Consider the following 19744-nt stretch of genomic DNA (forward strand, 5'->3'; position numbering starts at 1 on the left):
TTTTGGGGTTTTTTTTTCTTTCTTTTCTTCTTTTTTTTTTCTTTTTCCAAGAGATTCCCTTAATTTACTATGTCACAAAGAAGCACTATTCACATACTAATTCTTCAAAGTGTAGTGATTCTGAGACTCTCTTCTCTATTGGGGGGGGGATATGTGATTTGTGATACATGATTTGAAAACTGTTCCTGCCACCAAAAGCTGCCTACTCTGTAGCTGGCCCAGATCCATCCTTTCCTGAATTGGACCCATAGTGGGTTTGTGCCCACCAGCTACCTGTTCTCCTCAGAGGCAGCATTTGAATCTTGCCATTTGCACTGCTGGACGATGAGGGTGGAAGTAATAAATGAATTGTATGAACAGGAATGGTGGGAAAATATGTGATTTTGGCACTCATTTGGACAAGCTGCATAAGCCTAAACTTCACCTTAGACACACATGGACAATGTGACTATTCTAAACCTGTGCCAATAACAACTTGGTTTTGCCACATAGCATGAAATCTGCTCACCTCTCTCCAGCAGGCACCAGTGACAGCCTCTGTAAAAATGGGATTTTCATCCAAACTTGTATTTAAGTGGTCCTCAGGACACCCTTACATTTCTCTCCCTCACCCAGGTTTGTAACATTTCAGTTTTTCATCTTTTTCATCTTCATACGTATCAGCTTTGAAGTGGGGATGGGTGTGATACTGCTGGTGCAGACAAAAATGAACTGAGTCCTTAGAGCAGCCAAGGACCATTTTGAAGTGGTGCAGAATCATATCCTGGTGGTGTCTGCTGTTGAGCCTTGAGTTGCCAAGGTGGAAGATACCATGTAGGTCTCTGAGGGGGCCTTTTTGGCTCCACAGCTATTTTTACCTTCTCCATACCACGGATGGATCAAACAGGGTGCCCTAAAAAAAAACCATTCACACAATGGTGCAATAACTCATAGGATAATTTTTGTTTTGCTGGTTGTTTCATCAGCTTCAGGTTATTTAACTCCGGTGAGACAGGAGTGTATCTGTGATGGAATTTGAATCACCTGGGGTTTGGGTTTTAAAGAGAAGTGTCTTTGGATTCATTATACGTCTTATTGATTTAATTCTAGCTGTTCGCCTCATATTGATCTGGACTGCTCACCATAGACAGTTTCACTAGAGGTTTTGTCTTTTCAGACAATGATTAAAAGAAAAAGTCCATAGCTTTGAATTAAGCATCATGTCTAAGAAGTTCTTTCTAGGAATGGCTAGTTTTATCATACTTTATTTGTCTTATTTGTCATTGCTGACACATAATAAACACACCAAAGTGCTGAGGATGAATAGCTCAGTATAATGAAGCAGTAACTTTCCTACCTCTGCTCCTGCCCTCAAGGCTTCATTCCTTTTTTTGATCCAAGCTTCATAAGAATTATCCTGATTGTTCATGCTATCCTATTTTTCACCCTACTTTGTGAAAGAGGGATGGCTGTTTTTTTCTCCCCTCATTTCTGAAAGCAGTAAACCAGAAATATTACAGGAAGTATATACTTTCAAGATTTTCTGCTATTTAAAGGCTTGAGAAGAACAGTGTGGTTTTGATAAGCTTCCAGTCCAGTTCCAAGCTTTCTGAATCTGTTCATTTTTGTAATACCAAGAACAGCTCTAGGATGCTTACAGGAAGCTAAATAATATTTTGCTATACAAATACGGTCTGGGAATGAGTATTTCTGTCTGCCTTGATTTTGCAGCAGCTTTAGTAATCACATAAGAGTTTTATTCTTTGTGTCTTGTCTACCAATTCTTTCTTCTGTCTGTTGAACACTTCCTGCTATGAAGAGAGAGTCAATTAGATGTGACTGAATGTTTATTACACTTCTACACTTACTAAATGTGGTTCAGAGAGGAGCAGAGGTAGATTAGGTCTGAACAGCCTCGCTTCCTCTAGGTATAGACAGCTTATCTGTGAGCAGCAAATGATTCTGTGCCTATCAGCTGCTTTTGTATTTACTGCATTCTACACTTTGTGCCTGAGTACAACTTTTTTTAATTCACTCCCCAGTCTCCTACACTGTAGATATACACTTTTCTGTTGTTGGCATTCTTTTTAGCTAGCAGAGGAAAATTTTATGTTTGGTTTGGGGGTTTTTTGTGGTGTTTTTTTGTTGGGTTTTTTTTGGTTGGTTGGGTTTTTTTAGATGCAGCAATTGCCACTAGCCAAAATCATTAATACTAGTTTTATCAAAGTCTCAGTTGTTCTTCGTGTAGTACACTTACTTATTTATAGTTTGGCCACATCTCCTCTTTGCTGGAGACAAGACACAGGTATTATAGATGGCACTTTAACACTCCTACATCCAGAACCAGAGTTTCCTTCTCTGGGCATTCCTGTCAAATCTCCATCACAATATCTAGATCCTATATTTGGCCCTTTGCTGTGTCTTCTTTCACAAAGTTTCAATGCTTCTGGCTCCACAGTGAAAGAGAAAATCTTATTTCTCCTCACTGTAGAATTAAAACACACATCAAAGTAGGTTACTTTTTTCCACTGTTGTTGACTTCATGTGTCATTAGTTGTTGCTGTCTACTGGCTGGCTGCTCTGCAAGCAGTTCAGATGCATTTCAGGTTCATTACTGGCAGTTGTTGTTCTGTGGAATACCTGAAACAAACAGCTAAAGTAATTGATGATTTTCACCATCACAGGGAGCTTCAGCTGAGGATCTGAAGCCTGCATTGATGCAGAGTTCAAGGTGCCCCTGAACAACACAGTCACAGAATTACAGAATCATCACAGTTAGAAAAGATCACTTAAGATCACCACATCCAACTCTCAACATCCCTCCCGAATAAAAGACAGGTATCAATACCTATATTACCCACTAGAGCATATCCTCAAGTTCCTCATCTACACGGTTTTAAAATGCCTCCAGAGATGGTGACTCCACCACCTCCCTGGGCAGGCTATTCCAACACCTAACTACTCTCTCAGTAAAGAATTTATTCCTCAGATATATTCTAAACCTCCCACGGTGCAGCTTCAAGCCATTTCCTCTGGTCCTATCATTATTCACTTGAGAGAAGAGCCCAGCACCCACCTCCCTACAAACTTCCTATCAGGTAGTTGTAGAGAGCAATATTACCTCCTCTCAGCCTCCTCTTCTCTAAACTAAATTCCCAGTTCCTTTGCCCCTCCTCATATGACTTCTCCAGATCCTTCACCAGCTTGGTTGCCCCTCTCTGAACTCACTCCTGCAGCTCAATGTCTGTCTTGTAGTGAGGGGCACAGAACTGCACAGAGGACTTGAGCTGCAGCCTCACCAGTGAACAGGAACATGATCAGTGCCCTTCTTCTGCTGGCCACACTGGTCCTGATACAAGCCAGGATGCTGGGCACACTGCTGGCTCGTACTCAGTTGGGTATCAAGCAACATCCCCAGGTCCTTTTCTGCTTGGCATCATTCTAGTCACTCCTCCCCTATACCTGCAGCATTTGTTGTGACCAAAGTGCAGGTCCCAGCACTTGGCTTTGCTAAATCTCATTTTACTGACCTTAGACCACTTCTCCACCCTGTCCCTCTGCAGAGCCTTCTTATCCTCACACAGATAAACACTCCCATCAAACTTGGTCTCATCTGCAAATTTACTAACAAAGCCCTTAGTAGTGTGTGGGACACTAGCATCAGTGCTGGTTTTGGAAGCATCTGTAGGAAAAATTTCAGGCAGAAAATGTTCTGCTGATAAATGGCAATATTCAGGCTAAACCTAATGACTCATTATTATTTTGTATCATTTCATTGTTTCCTCCACAGTGGAATGTGTCTCTAGCCTACAAAAACAGAAGCAATTGATAAAATTGAAACGAACACACGTCTTAGGCCTCTGGAGCTTTTTGCACCCCACCCATCAATGCCCCCAAGGCCCTTGTCATATTTTTTCTGTAGTAATATTAAAAAGAGTGCAGGACAGGTCCCTCCTGAAGAATTGCTGTGGCATGACATTTAATTTATTGGTGCTTTATATAGTGTTTTTGAGTTCTGCAGGTAAATGGCCTGTTTCCTTGATCTCATTGCATTCTCAATGACAAATAGTTTGCAGTCTTTTTCTCCTGGAACAGAGAAAGCCTAAACTCTGAAGAATTATGTTCAGCTTGAAACTTGACAGTTTGACAGTACCAAGCCCTCACCCTAATTGCTTTCATCAGTTCCCACCAGATTTAAAATGAGCTTTTATTACTGTTGCTTGAATACCTCATTACAATTAGCAATACAGAGTGTGAAAAGGTAGAATTGATTCCTTTTCTCACAGTGGCTGGTGGAAAGCTGGTGGATAAATGATTTTAAAAGATATGTTGGTTATTAAGCAGCCAGGCAGTTCTCATTCTGCTGCTTTGTTCCAAATAGCTATCTTGTATCATGGTTTGTTTTTTTCTTCAGGGGCCATTATCAATTATTTTATTGTTTCATTAATGTATCTTAAGAAAGTTCTCATACTTAAACAAATGTGAATAGAATCAATATGTCAGCACCTATTAATTTCTTTATTGCTTTTGTAGCATGCTTTACATGGAGACACATATAATGAATGCTATGTTCCTGACAGAGCAATGCAGATGCAAATCCATAAAAAGTGAACACACAAATGTCACCACTGACACCTAACCAGTAACTAGGATGTGCCTTAGGTTTGTTTCATTGCTTCTGGTCTGTACCAAATCTAAATAGCACAAACAACCCTGTTTGGTTGTATTTTTTGTTGTGTCCTTACTTTCCAAAGACAAAAAGCAGTGAGATAGCCATATACTTTGAGCTGCTGTCTTGTCAGTGAGTCCAGACATGCCTGGAAGATAAGTTGAAAATAAAATCCACTGCTAAGTCTTAGTAAGCTGATGTTGCTGGATGGTGTACAAGCATCCTATGCAAAGCAAAATAAAGCCAATGGGGAAACTCCCATCTTTTTTGACCACACCTATAATCTGTAATGGACAAGACCATATAAATATATATGTATGTTCAATACATTCAATTGTTATGCTATATATTGTTACTAATAAAACTCCCAGGAAGATTCACTGGGGGATTAGGAGGGCTGAGTGCCAGCAGCATCATGAACAGTGAACCTGTGCTCACCCTGCACTGTGCTGGAACAAGTAAAAGAGGGAACTCATTACCCCAGAGATGAGTCCTCAGAGCTAACGAGCTTTCGTACTTCCACATGCTATAATTTAAAAATTTCCAAAGACTTAGTCTAACACTATTCTGATAGCAGCTAATGTTATTAAAAGGAGAGCTAACCTAAGCTTGGACTGAAAAGGAAAGGGGAGGGACAATATCAACAGTAAAATGATAAAACTGTCACAATCTTAATTAACAGAAAACCTATAAACCTGCTATCATGTTTTTTTCTATATAAATAAAAATACGAGGCATTAAGTGATTAGGTATACTTGAAAAACGTACATTGCTCTTATCCCATTTCCCAGTATTTAGGTGTGAGTAAAAGCAGACAAGTTTAAAATAAGTGGACCTAGTAACCCAAGATGCAGGTGTAATTGCATTTTCAGTGATTCATCTGTGCTGCACATGAGGCTTTTTTACACAGGCAGCATCTGTTTCACGTGTACACCATGATTATTCTACTCTGATTGACATCCATCTTCTCCTAATAAAGTCCCAAATGCCTACATGTAGAGTGCTCCCTTCTCCCTTAATGCATTTGTAAGATAAAAAAGTCCTTCAGAGCACTGTGCTGAGACTTATATAAAAAGCAAAGTATCTAAGTTTGTCAATGGTGCAGCACCAGTACAATTGTCAAGACAGATTAAAATTTTATAATGTTTGTGGTTTGAATGCTAGTTTGAATCAGACCAGTACAAAAAGACTTTGGTGGAGGTACTTCAGTTTCATACTAATACATCCCAACTGAACTTAAAATCTGGCTTAGGCTGTGGAACTGAAACAACTTTGTAAAAGAAAAAAAGAAAGTTATTGTTCTGTGGTACCTAATAAATTTTGTCATGTTTTTCCTCTTTTTCATTGTATTTTGACTTCTGATGTTTGTTTGTTTATTTTCCCTTTTCATTTGTTTTGTTTTGTTTTTACAATCCCTATGTACTACCTTTGGAGATCCTACAAGATTTGGGGAATATTAGGAGTTTACATGGGCTGAGGCATGATAACACCATTTTGTGAAAGATAAATATACTGAATATTATTACTGAATACACAGAAATGAACTCTGGTTCATAAAACTTCTGATCGCCAAATGGTAGGAGCCTGGAAAAGCACTTGTTCTCTTTGAAGAACACCTTGTCTCGGGTGCTTTTGGAGAAAGGGCTCTCAGCAATATTAGAGGGACTCAAGGACAGCTGTTCCCATGTTTCAGGTGTCTGATAAATTTTCTTTTTCATTATTTGCTTCAGATTGGCTGAAAGGCCACCAATTTCAGCCCAGTACAAGTAATTCAGCAATTCAGCCCAAGACTGCTGAATGTTTTTCAGTTACAATGTGACTGAAATAAAACTTGTAGGCATCTATGTGCTGAGCAGGATGGGCCTGTAAAGCATCAAGTGATCTCTCCAAGAGTGGTGAGCACGAGGGCATTGGCAGCCCAGTGGAGCTTGGCTCTTTGACATCAGAATGCACATTCTCACGGTTGCATTTGGTCATCTGGCTGGTAGTCTTCAGGAGCCTGAAATTCCAGCCTCAGGTGCCTAAGAGTCTCAGGTAGACTAAGAGTCTATAAAAGCCTGGAGGTGGAGAAGAAGCATCTGGAGAGGGACTTGTGGTGCATGGGCTACATGAAATTGCACCTATATTCTTGGAAAAGTGGTAATCAGAAATTCCCATCTAAAGTAGAGGGTTGATTGCTGCCTTTCAGCTTGCCATGCTCATTATTTTGTGTCTTGTAACACCTGACCATTGGTCAAGTTGGTTCCTTTCTCAGAACCCAAATGGTTGGCCTGCTAATGCAGAGACTGATGGCTGTTCTGGCTTCCCCTCCCTTCCATCTCTGGGGACAGATATACAGGAATCCCCCCACAGTCACATCCAGCTGGGGTGTGACTGAGGCTGCTTGACACCAGTTCAGTCTCTGACCTTCATTAACATGATGGGGGGGAGGTCCCTACATGCATGAGTAAGCTGAGACTGTCCCTTGCTCCTGGTACAACATGTGTGCAAAGTGTTGTGCCAGAAGAGGAAATCTCTGAAATTTACAGTCGAAAGAATCTCCATGTGAATTTGATCATCTACAGAAATAAAAAAAGCAGAGGGGCTCATTAGGGAGTAAAACCCTCATTATATAAGGATCTTTTGTAGAAGAAACACACGGGACCAGTCTCGTCCTTTTGTTTAGTTGGGGTTTTGTTGGTTTTGGAGGTAGTACAACCTTCCTTAAGAGCCTTACAGTCTAGACTCCTTTGCAGTAAATACCCTACAAGTAATGATGTGGCTGTTTGGTCTATTGTTAAATGCCCCTGGTAAAGTACTTACTGCAGATATTGCTGCAGACCCTGGGAGCATGAATGGATGAAGACCAGCTGGGATTTTGGAGGAGAAAAAATGAATTGAGCTTTGAGACCTGCTATACAGGCTGTCATATAGCAATTGCATAATGAGCTGCAAATGATTCCTGCTTCATATAATGATATAAGATATATTTTGAAAGTGACTTCTATACCAAATAGACATTTTGATAGATGTGGTCTCTTTAGGGAAGGTTGTTAAAGCATCTTAAATGTGTGTCCAAAATAAAAAGAAATACTACCACTAAGGTAAGAAGTTCAGAAGCCAAGCCTGTGCTCTTTGGCCAACACTGATTTGCTCTATGCACTCCAAAGTAAGGAGTAGGGTTGATATTAGGTGGACTAAGCCAATAGCTGGATGAGGAGATGCCTGAAGGATGGGTAAGGTATGATGAAAATGCAGAGGAGAAAAACATAAAAACATAAAGCATTGGCTGTTGTGTCCAGTTCTGTACTTTATCAGCTCTGAACCTGAACGTGTTTTTACTTTTGCCTTGTGTTTTCAAAGGACTAAGTGTCTTGTCCTTTTTTTTTTTTTTTTTTTTTTTTTTTTTTTTTTTTTTTTTTGGTATTGCTGTTTAAATGTGGTTCAGCTCTCACAGCTAGGCAAGAATTTGACAATAAACACAACCCACAGCTTGTTTGGGAAACCTTTTTGAGTGCCTCAGAACCATCAGAAGTCAAGAATTTCTTCCTAATACCTACTCTGAATCTCCCCTCTTCCAAGTGAGAACTGTTCCCCCACATCCTAAGACTATATACTCTTTCAAGTCCTTCTCCAGCTTTCCAGTAGGCTCCTTTAGGTACAGGAATGCCACTATAATGTCTCCCTGGAGCCTTCTCTTCTGCAGGCCAAATTATCCCAGCTTTCTCAGCCTATCTCCATAGCAGAGGTGCTCCAGCCCTCTGATCATCTATCTGGACTCCTCTGAACTCACTCCAGCAGCTCCAGGTCCTTCTTCTACTGGGGACTCCAGAGTTCCAGGGGTATCTCACAAAAGCAGAGTAGAAATCCTTGACCTGCTGGCCATACTTCTTTTGATGTAGCCCAGGACTTGGCTTTCTGGGCTGCAAGAGCAAGTTGCTGGCTCATGCTGATCTTCTCATCAAGCAGCTACCCCAAGTCCTTCTCCTCAGGGCTGCTCTCAATCCATTCTCTGTCCAACCTTTATTTGTGCTTGGGACTGGCCTGATCCAGAGGGAGGACCTTGTACTTGGCCTTGTTGAACTTCATGTAGTTTACACAGGTCTACCTTTCAAGCTTATTAAAGTCCCTCTGGATGGCATACCTTGCCCCCAGTGTATCAACCACACCACTTGGTATCATCAGCAAATTTGCTGAGGGTGCACTTGATCCTGCTGGCCCTGTTGCCAAAAAAAGATGCTAAACAGCACCAGTCCTTGCACTGACCTTTGAAGAACACCACTCAGAACACCACTGGTTTCCACTTGGACATCCAGCTGCTGAACAAAACTCTTTGAATACTGTCATCTAGCCAATTCCTTATCCACTAACTGGTCCATCTGTCGAGTCCATGTCTCTCCACTTCAGTGAGAAGCATGTCATGCAGGACAGTGTCAAATGCTTTGCACAAGTCCAGGCAGATGACATCAGTTGCTCTCCCATTATCTACGAACTCTGGAATCTCATCATAGAAGTTCTCCAAATATGTCAGGCAGGATTTGTCCATAGTGAAGCCATGTTGCCCGTCACCAATCACCTCCTTTATTATCCATGTGCCTTTACATGGTTTCCAGGAGGGTCTGCTCCATGATCTTGGAGGGCACAGAGGTGAGACTGACTGGACTTGCATCTTCCTTCGTCTCTTTTGGAAAATGTAGGTTATGCTTCCCCTCCTCCAGTCATTGGAAGCTTGACTGGCATGGTTTCTCAAATACAATGGAAAATGGTTAAACAGCTTCATCTGCCAGTTCCCTCAGGAGCCACAAATGCATCTTGTCAGGCTCCATGGACTTGTGAACCTTCAGGTTCTTTAGATAAACCTCATCTATCACCTCATGGGTGGATCTTATTTTTTTTTTTTCCAAAGGTTTGATCTTATTTCAATTAAGTATTAAATAATGCAAATCTGTGACCGGGCAAGGGGAGAGGGGGAAGCCAGAGGAACCTAGAAGAAGTTGAATGGGATTTAAGAGACAGCAGAGAGGAAAGCCCAAGTCACAGTACTAAAACTTAGATTTTCAATAGAAAGCTATCATAGATCAATTAGAGGGGGAAAAAGCTTGTTATGCTTTATCTGCTCTACCTTGTGAATTGAAACCTGCTCCAAATTTATTCCATTTGCTGCTCAGCTTCAGTCAGAGCTTGCTGATGGTCTATCTTTTTATCAAGTGCATTTTGTTGTTAGAAAACACATCCATGAGTCATATCCATATACTGCACTGATCCATAGTGGTTTTATGCACTAAGCCAATTAAAGTGTATTATCCAAAACCTGCTATGCAGATCAGTGAATAAGAGGTAATCTGGGCAGTGATAGCGTGCTGCTGGTGCCCAAGAGTAAGTGTAGAAATTGCTCAGCAGGAAGAAAGAATTCACTTAATTCTGTTGTAGGAATTTTTAAAAAATCGCTTTGGGGATTATGTCCAAATATTCTTCTACCTCCTTCTGAGAATAAGATGTTTTTTAGTTATTCCTAATAACTGAGTAAAGGTATCACAGTACCCTAGTCTTACCCTAGTATTAGGAGGGAACTTGCCACATGTGAAGGCTGGACTAATTCATTTTTCTTTGAGATTCATTTATATTTAATTAATTTGTGAAATTTTGAGTTTCATTCTGTGGCAGTCAGTGCAAAGGGTGGACCACCCTGAAGAGTTGCAAGCTGAGGCCATGGTACAGGAGGCTTCATAAGCACATGCTTAACTTGAAGCAGGTGTTTTGATCCTGTTGAAGTAATTAGGATTTTAACAACCACTCAGAACTTCAACACTGGAAAGGAGTGGAAAAGGTCTTGGAAATCTGAAGCACAGTCTTGGGTTGCTGCATTTTCCTCCAGTTACATTTTCTTATTTTTGTGATTTGATTCAATATGGGTTTGTAGTTGCAACTGCAGGCTTCAGATTTTCAGATTTTTACTCATCCTTCCATGTTCCACCACTGTGTGATGGCTGCAGCAGCTGCATTGACTCCTGTCCTCAGGGATAACAGAGAGAGGACCAAGAGTTCCTCTTTTCCAGCATGGGACATTGGTTCAGGGATATTTATTTGCCCCCCTAGGTCTGTAGGTACTGTTTATGATCACCCTGAGGGGATAAGAAAGGGTTAGGGAGAGAAAGCAGCTCCAGGGTTTGACAGCCTGGAAAAGGGCTATGACACAATTTAGCCAGCGCTGGTGTTACATAAATGTATATGTGATAAATAGCACTTAACGACTATGAGAAATAGCTTCTGGCATTTGCCTATAAATTTGCAAAGTACTGGATTTATGAAAGACCTTGACAAAATTCCCAAACAAACTGAATTTTCCTTTACTATATACTCTTGTAGTTATGACTAAGAGATTTGTGTTTTTTTCCCTGGGAAGGCAGTGGTCCTGGTATGTTCCTCAAAGTGAAAGTGGTCTAGTTTATTTAAGCAAGAAGGAGTTTAAGTGGAAATGAGCCACAGAAATGTGTGCCACTTGTCTAAAACAAACATGGTTTAGGTTTTTCCTTATAATTGACATTTATTATTGTGTTTTTAAGTAGATCTTTGCTAGCAAGCATCTGCAAGTGGGCTTGATTAGATGAAAAGATCCAGGACTCTATTTATATTACTAAACTGGATCAATCTGTCAAATTTAAATAAGGACCTGCACCTATGCTAGCTGAAGTTAATTTATGGATACAAGTCAGCATTGTTTGTTTACATGTTGTCTGTGAAGACATTTTAGATATGATTTGTGGTTTTTTGAGGATCATCAAACCATCTGTTAGATAGAGTGACTGAGTAATAATGTTGAGCACTGATCTAAACAATTCATTGGAAACAATATCAGTATTAGAAATGCTGTCATTAAGAGATACATGAGCATCTTCTCAGTGTAGCAGATTGTTTACATGTTTGTTCTTGCAGCAATCACTATATAAATTTCTGTGGTGTTTAAGGGATTCCCATTTCACTTTTCTCCTTCTGAAGGATTACAGCAATATATGAGGAAAAAAGAAGTATATAAGCATAAGTCAAAATCATTCCCCATTTGATAGTTTCTCATTCTAGACAACAAAGAGTAGTGCTTGCAAGAGCTTGAGACTGTGTTTAGTAATTCCCCTGTTTCTTTAAGTTTTACTTTAAGTTTTATTAATTGGTAATTCCAGACTTATCTTCCTGCATTGTGGTTGTGATGTTTGCAGGTGCCGCTGCAGTTTGGCTTTCAGCCAGAGGTGGAAACTTATTAAGGAATGTTGATTCCTTGGCTGAACATCAAATTTGTGGTTGCTGCATTGAAAAGATTCTTCATCAACTGTGTTAATTGAACGAGTTTATTGTTACCATCAGCTGTCTCATGACTGGGCTGTTTGCTTTATACACTGAATGTAGGAAAATGCCAGTGGAACATTATCCCTTAAGCTAAAAATCATTCTTTCCACTTATTTCTTGAGTGATTTTCTCTAGCCTCTTGTGTTGGGGCCAGGTACTGCTTGGGCTCTAATGGTCTCTGATATGACTGTTCTCTTCAGATGATTGAAACCAGCAGAAAAATTTTCAGTTTCTTCTCCAGCATAACTGAGGGCATAGTCTGTCATCTGAAATTTCAGATCATGAAGGTGAATGTATCCAGCAAGTTCTTCATGACTTTGCTGAACTTTAGATTTTGCAAGATCATTTAGAAATATATGTGATTTCATATTATTTCTAGGAATAAATGCCAGAAATGGACGATATCTGGAAGTGAATGCTCAGAATACTGCCAAAACCTAAACCAAATTATTGTGTTTCATGTTGCATTTTAAATTGAATTGAAAAGAAAAATAGCTGTATAATTTATCTTACAGTCATTTCAGCGTTCCTGTAAAGGGGAATATCATTGTATTTTTAATCACATATAGTTTCAATTTAGTCTGCTTACATTTTTAATATTCAGCTTTAAAGAAGCTTGTCTGTACATAGTGTTCTTGATACATCTACTCATTTAAGAGGTTTTTCCTCTTCTCCATTACACCATTTCTTTTCCTTTCATGGTTGAACTTTCCTCTTTTTGGCCAGCATCCACAGGCAGTCAATATGATGTCTCCTGAGAGCTCACACCATGGGGCATTGATTATTCAAAGCCAAGGTTTTACATATAGCCATGAGCTTTACTCAAAGCTCCTTTCATAATCCTTCCGTAATAACAAGACTGATGAGTACCTTTCTTCCAAGGACTTTCTGTGAAGATGTTTTTACAGCCAAGACAGCAGATTGCTGATAAATCAAAGAATCCAAGTTTTTCTCTTGAGGTGGATAAAAAGTACCACCTCTGGAGCAGCCTGAGGTTTTTCGCTGTCAGTCTCTCTGTGAGTGTTCATTTGTGTTTTAGGTGCCTCACCTAATATGCTCCTATAGTAATGACTAATAATTCATTGTTCATGAGCTGCTGCCGCCAACTATTTTTATGATACTAAAGAAAATATGTATCTAATTTTATCCTCTGTTAATATCTACACTTGGAATTACAACTTCAGTTTTTCAGGTTAATAGCAGAAATGAAGTATCAAACCAAGTGGAGGAAAGATACACACAGTTAGAAATTCAGCCTTTTCCTAAAACCCTTCTACATATCATTTGGGAGAGCTGAAATCTCTCTGAGTAAAATGCCAGTTTTTCATTGGAACTGATTATTTTAATTACTAAAAAATGAGGAAAATAATGTAATGGTCCAAGGATGCAAGTCTCCCTCCTAGATCACTCAAGTTCCTTGGGAAACTTTTATAGCTATGTTAATTTAAAAGGGTATTTCTGTTTTTTCAAGTCCCGTGACAGATGATGGAGATCAAAGTTGGGCAAAAACTTAAGTAAAACCATAACCACAACATGCTGGGCTGATTATACAAGTAGCTAAGTGTGAGAATCTTTCATCTTTCCAGCAAGAAGTACTTTGGGATGAGAAGCTGTGCCTGTGTTACAGCCTGTGACCTGATTTTCCTCCAGCACAACTACACCTTGTTTGATCTTTTTGTCACAAGGAACCTCTTTCTAATTGTGTCATTTCTAGCAGCCATATAGGGGATTATTTTCCACATCATATTGCTTCACAAACATTATCCTGTGGAACTGGTTATTACACCAGGAACAATGTTGTGCAGATCTCCTCTTCTCTGGGTTCTGTGTGCACTCAGAAATAAGTCATTATAGGAATCAAATGGGAATGGTCCATCTGTCCTACGGGAAAGGAAGGTGATGTATTTTCTCCCAAACTATGCCAAGCCATCACCCTGCATGGCTTTGAGTTTCTTTGCTGTTAAGTACTGAAGTGTTGCGTGTCTTCTGTTTCGTATGGCTCTTACTCAGCTGTGGAAAGAAATACCAAGTAATGTAACCACTTTCTTCCAAGTCTTGGGCCAGAATCTCAGCTGGTGTAAGTCAGCAGAGCTCCACTGACATTATTAGTGCTCCAGTGATTCACACCAGCTGTGGATCTGGTGTTCTGTCTCAATTTATGAAGGGCTTGAACTAAATGTCAGGAAATATGAAATGATCTCTTATAGTCAGCAGTTCCCCAGATGTGTTAATGGAGTTCAAGTTTACCAAAAGGCAAGACTTCAAAAAATGATCCCACAGAAGAATAAACTTTAAAGAAAAATGTCTTACTTACAGCCTTTTTGGCAAGACAGGTCTATACAACTCTGCAGTTTAAAGACATTGACTCAGTTATGCATCGGGACGTGGTGATACAGCTTCAATGAAAACCCAAGACTCAAAATTAATTTCACAGCGCAGAGCAAACTGCTGGCATTCAGTGAATAATTGCCATGCAAATAGAAATCATCAAGTCTTAAAACCAAAATTAAATTGCCTATGAACTTTGTGTAAAGAGCTGAATGCTTCCACTTTGTAAGTGCAGTTGGGTTTGTTCACAGGCGTGGTATTTCAGGCTAAATGAGGACCACGTTGTAACTAAAATACAGAAGCTTAATAGTTCTAGCTGTGTAATGTTAAAACTCAACAGAGATTTGGCTTATAGATGTGATCTCATGTATAGTGTTGAAAACAGTTATTTTAGCCCATGAGTATAAAATTGTTGTTGGCATTGCTTAAGTGCTGTCAGGCTTACTGTTCAAAATCAGAAAATGCTGAAATAGGTGAAATCTCAAAGTTAACAAACGTGGTGTTTCAGAAGTCTTTTAAGCTTATATGCCTAGTTTTAAATGCCTATGTGGCATTACAGCATATGCTCTAAAAAAAAAAAATAAAACTTTCCTATACATGAAATATCCTGTGGTAGTACAGATGTCTTCTCAACCTAATTTATTTGCTGATGAGACCTTTCAGAATTAATTAAAGTTATCTATGTGTGGCTCTCTACATGATGTGATTTACATAAATTCCCACTGGAGACTTAATGCTTTGGAAAGGTGAAAGAGCAACACATCCTTAATAGTTACACTTGAGCATAAAACAATGTTGGCATATGCTACCTACATTTAATTTAAAAAAAAATAAAAATAAAATGTACAAATAAGTTGATTGCTTGCAACAAGAATAGCATGGAGTGGTCCGGCTGGAGGCCACTGGCTAGAGGTTCAGCTCTGGCAATTTTGTTTCACAGTGACTTCAAGTGACTTTTGCTGAAACACACATCATCTGTCTAGATATTACTATATATCAAAAGGAAAAAAAAAAGAAAAATAAAAAAGGTAAAAAATTGAGTGCAGTTTGTTCTGACCTGAAGGAAAGTGTTTTGGAAGAGTTGTCAGAGAAAGCTAGTTAGTCTTCTACATAAAGTAATTATCATAATCTGAATATACAAGTACATTGAATGTAAAATGGTTTGCAGAACTGGAGTGATGAATAGAGTGGTGAGCTATTTTCTGAATACTGGAGAACACTTAGGAAGTGACAGCATCCAAGACTCAGCATTTACTGGGCTTTTGCTGGTTCCCCATAAACACAGGGGGCTCCACCTTGAAATGAAAATCCTTCCCCAAGTCCCCAGCAGGAAACATTGTAGTGAGAGCTCTGAACTTGCAAGGATTTGGGAGACTTAAAGTGTTAGAAGCTTGAAATCATGAAATGGCTGGGGTCTTAGGAAACTCGTTGCATTTTGAAGATTGCAGTGTTTTATAAGAACTTAGGTTCCCTACAGATTTCTAAGTAGGAACTCCAGAAAACTTGGTTCTGAATCTGTTTGAAAGCAAATTTAAACAGGAAAAAAAAAATAGCTGAATTTCTCTAACTATAGAGTTAGAGAAGTAGTTCTACAACATGGAACAGTTGAAGGCTTTAATTAGTGTGAAAATTAAGATTGCTTTTACATTTCTCATTGCACTAGGCACTCATATGGCAGCACTTGAGTTTATCAGTTTCCATCATTTCTGCCTCATTCTTCCCATCCTGGTGTCTGATATGCTTTCCTTGGTAATATCTGAATTTTTTCACCTTCTGTCATGATTACACCAGTGGGCATGAAGCCATCAACCCTTGTGAAACTGCAACCAGTCCCAAACCCTACAGTTATAACACATCAGGTTTACTCCTTGCTTCCTACGCCAGTTCCCTGCAGCATCCTCAGACAAGATTAAGAGGTTATGTCTTGTTTTCAGAGCAGGTAGTATGATCCACCTGGATCATATTGTCACCCAAACCACCTGTATCTGTGATTGATAAAGCAAGATATAGGGATCAAAAGCTGGTTTAAATGCCATCATTCTTAAAAACACCAGGTACCTTGCCTTCCCAGGCACAGAGCTGCCTTTACTAGAACGGTGTCTCAGAGAGGGAGGAGAAACAGTGAAGATGCTCTCTTGGAAGATGCTAGGAGCTCATACAGCTGAGAGGCATTTAAATGATGTAAATTGATGAGGACAGTCAAAGGAATGCTAAATAGGGCTAACTGATGCAGAGCAGCATGTTATTAAGTGGATTTCTGGATTTTCATGGATTTCTTATTCAGGGATGAAGTTTTCAGGTAAGACTCTGTGTTCTCCAGCTGTCTGAGGACAAATCTGCACCTCAGCATACAGTGAATGGCAAGTGCTTCTATTTCCACACATTTATAATAAATACCATTTATTCATAATTAATAATATTAAGCATAGCATAAGCATGGGAGAAAGCCAGAGGTTTGAAAGACTCCAAATACCTGGATGCCTATATTATGGAAAGTTTTCCTTCATTTGCCTTGGTTTTGTCCTGCTCTGCTGTTTGGAGAAAAGCTTGCACCCGTGGAGTCTGGGCCTTTGAGACAACTCAGTCTGATTCCTCATATGGCTGCATGTTCAGCTGATAGACAACAGACATGTGCTGACTGCCAGGGAAAAAACAAGATTGATTAGCAGACCATCATCCTGTGCAGTAGAAAAGCAGATCCTTTCTATATTTTCTGCATTTGTTCTGCTGTCCCTAGCTCTCCATCATGGGTGAAGTGGTCATTCTCAAGGTCCTAAAAATGTAACCAAATGGCTGCAGCCTTGACATTTGTAAGCTGGCTTTCACCTGTTTGTTTTGCCATTGCCAACTCAATCTTACAAAAAGCACTTTTCTCTTACATGTGACCTTAACAAAATGCTCAAAATAAGCTATTAAGTGGGCTACATTGGCAGTGTAAATGTTGAAATTGTTTATATCTGTATCTAAATTTGACTCTAATTTTTCAGACCTGATCTCACCTCAGAGAAGACACTGGACAAGCATTCCCTGGATGTGATGTCTCTCGAAACACTGGAAAACACTTGTGAGCCTGAGGACCTCTTTGATGACATCTAACTATGTTTGGGCTGAGAAACTGAGAGACTGGCACTTCTGATAAAGCCATTAAAAAAAAAAAAAAAAAAAAAAAAAAGCTTTGCTATAGACCAAGCCAAAATCTTTACCTTGAGGTGATATTCAATGATGTGTTGCTCCAGTCCTCCTGCACTGCACTTGTCTCCACTCTTCACTGTGTGGTTGTAGACACTTGCAGATATTTTGTCATGTGTGTATGGGGAAGGAGAACACCATCACAGCATTTTGACATCCTAGCAGTCTCTGGCTGCTGGTTGTATCCAGGTTCAACTGTTTTTCGTATGTCTCCAGAAAGTAAGAAAAAGAAATATTATCAGATGTAAAGAAGATTAGGGTTCCACCATACTTATATACTCCCTATTCCTCACCTCAAACAAGGTCTACCTAAGTCATCTTCAACTTTCATTGAGATATATCTTCTAATACGAAGCATCCAAAGAAATGTCCTTTCACTTTTTAATTGAAAGTTCCCTGTGGCATTATGCATCATAAAGTATTCTTGCTTTTGGGAATGAAGTGCTTATGCTGACTCTATTTTAACCTTCTGTAGAAACCTATAGCCTTTAAAATTGTCACCTTAGATACTGTTTCTTAAGAGAATTTCTAAAAAAAATAAAATTAGTTCTAAAAACACTTTAATTTGTTTGTTTTGTTTAGACACTATAAGTAAGCAATGTCTGTCAATACATGAGCTTTTTCTGCCCAAACCTGATTAATTCACTTATATTTAAGGCTTCATAAAAGAAAAACTTAGCAATGTGTGTTGCCCTCAGTGCTCAGTAAAGAACTAGGCATGCATGTCAGGTTTCTCCTTTGCAGTTTCAAGACCATGAATCAATTCTCATTTAAGGCAGAGGAAGCCAATTCTTCTCTCTCAGAAAGGATGAGATCTAGAAAGGGTTTTAAACATGTGAGTAATCCCATTGAAGTCATCAGGACTATGCAACATAGTCCTGTTTCTCTGCTCAATGGCTTGCAATGGTCCATGCTATTTTTGAAATGGCAGCCTATTTAGGCCCTGTTTCTGCCAAAATTCAATCCTATAATTTAACCAAGAGCATCTGTGTCACTGTTTGCAGGATCAGGGCCTCATTTAAGAACCTACATGAGAATCTGGGAATATAGTATTTGAGCATTCCTTTCTAAAAACATGGTCACAGCATTTTAAATTCACAAAGGGCTTTGGGACAATGTTATAAATCACAGAGTAAAAACATGAATGGCCAAAATATTTTGCTTGATGCAAAGGCTTTGTGCCTGAGAAATGACAGGACCACAAAAGACCTATTCATACGTCCATTCATAGACATTGCCTGATTTAAAGTCTTCCAGTGCTGGTCTGACAATGCTTTCAGCAAAAGGTTGTATATAGTTTCAGTTTTAATGTGGAAATGTTCCATGACTTAACCCGAAATACAAGAGCTTAGTTTAGTTGTGCCTGCAGCAGAAAATGAAGGCAAATGGAGCTGAACATCCTGCAAAACTCTTTTCAAGAAACTGTTGGTTTCTAATATAATAGTAAAATCTTGTTATGTAAATAGGAAATGTCACGCACAGTTGGCAGATATAATAAAATCTGACTGAATTTTTATTCTTTTCTCTTTTATTGTGGTTTATGTAATCAAGGCAGGAGTAGAGCAGAAAATTATGTGATGGTGGATACATACCTTGGACTGTGTGAGCATCAGTGTGTTGCCTGGTTGGAGCAGCCATGGTGCAGAGCCAGTTTCCAGCCAGCTGAGGCTGTTTGTATGCACAGGGACATGTCCTCTCCCCATGAAGCCAACTTTCAATATGTCAGGCTCCACAACAACAAGCAAAGTGTTAGTGAAATGCTCCTTTTTGAAGGTTAATGTGAGAAGCTATTGCTTTTCTGCCAATAAGTTTCCATTTTCCAATTGACTTTGAAGGCATTTGTCCCACTGAAATGAGCACAGTTTATTTATGAGAGCAGAGAGAGCATTGCAAAAGCTGCAGAAAACCAGTGAAACTTCTTTATGATGAATTTTTGTCCCCAGGACAGTGGGCACATCCACGTTATCCTCACTTATTCCCAGTGCACTGAAATACACCCAAATGGCTTTCACTGACCAAGCCAGGTAAATTCTGTTTCAAACTAACCTGTGATGTTTGGGAGGGAGCTCAGTAATAGCACCTCATAACATATTTTTACAAACGTATGAAATTAATATGGTACACAGTGCTGCTTGGTTAAGTCTCTGAGAAAAGCTGGGATCTTTGCTGTTCCTCCATGGAGTTCCTGCTGCAGGGGCTTTCCAAGCTTTACAGAACAGAAGGGTTCCTTTGTACATCAATAGGCAATGCTCTTATTCATAT

At 39.5% G+C, this 19744-nt stretch overlaps 1 protein-coding gene across 1 annotated transcript in view; it reads left to right on the forward strand.

Annotated features, from left to right (window-relative positions):
• The window catches only part of XRCC4 (X-ray repair cross complementing 4), a 184346-nt gene extending 166864 nt beyond the window's left edge, over positions 1–17482 (forward strand). Inside the window, exon 9 of the mRNA XM_030467360.1 lies at positions 17281–17482. Within this exon, the coding sequence (XP_030323220.1) occupies positions 17281–17389 (109 nt within the window). The 3' untranslated portion in view covers positions 17390–17482. The remainder of the gene's footprint in view (positions 1–17280) is intronic.
• The last annotated feature ends 2262 nt before the right edge of the window (positions 17483–19744 follow it).

The sequence above is a fragment of the Calypte anna genome, chromosome Z, assembly GCF_003957555.1.
Source record: "Calypte anna isolate BGI_N300 chromosome Z, bCalAnn1_v1.p, whole genome shotgun sequence".
Classification (NCBI taxonomy): domain Eukaryota; kingdom Metazoa; phylum Chordata; class Aves; order Apodiformes; family Trochilidae; genus Calypte; species Calypte anna.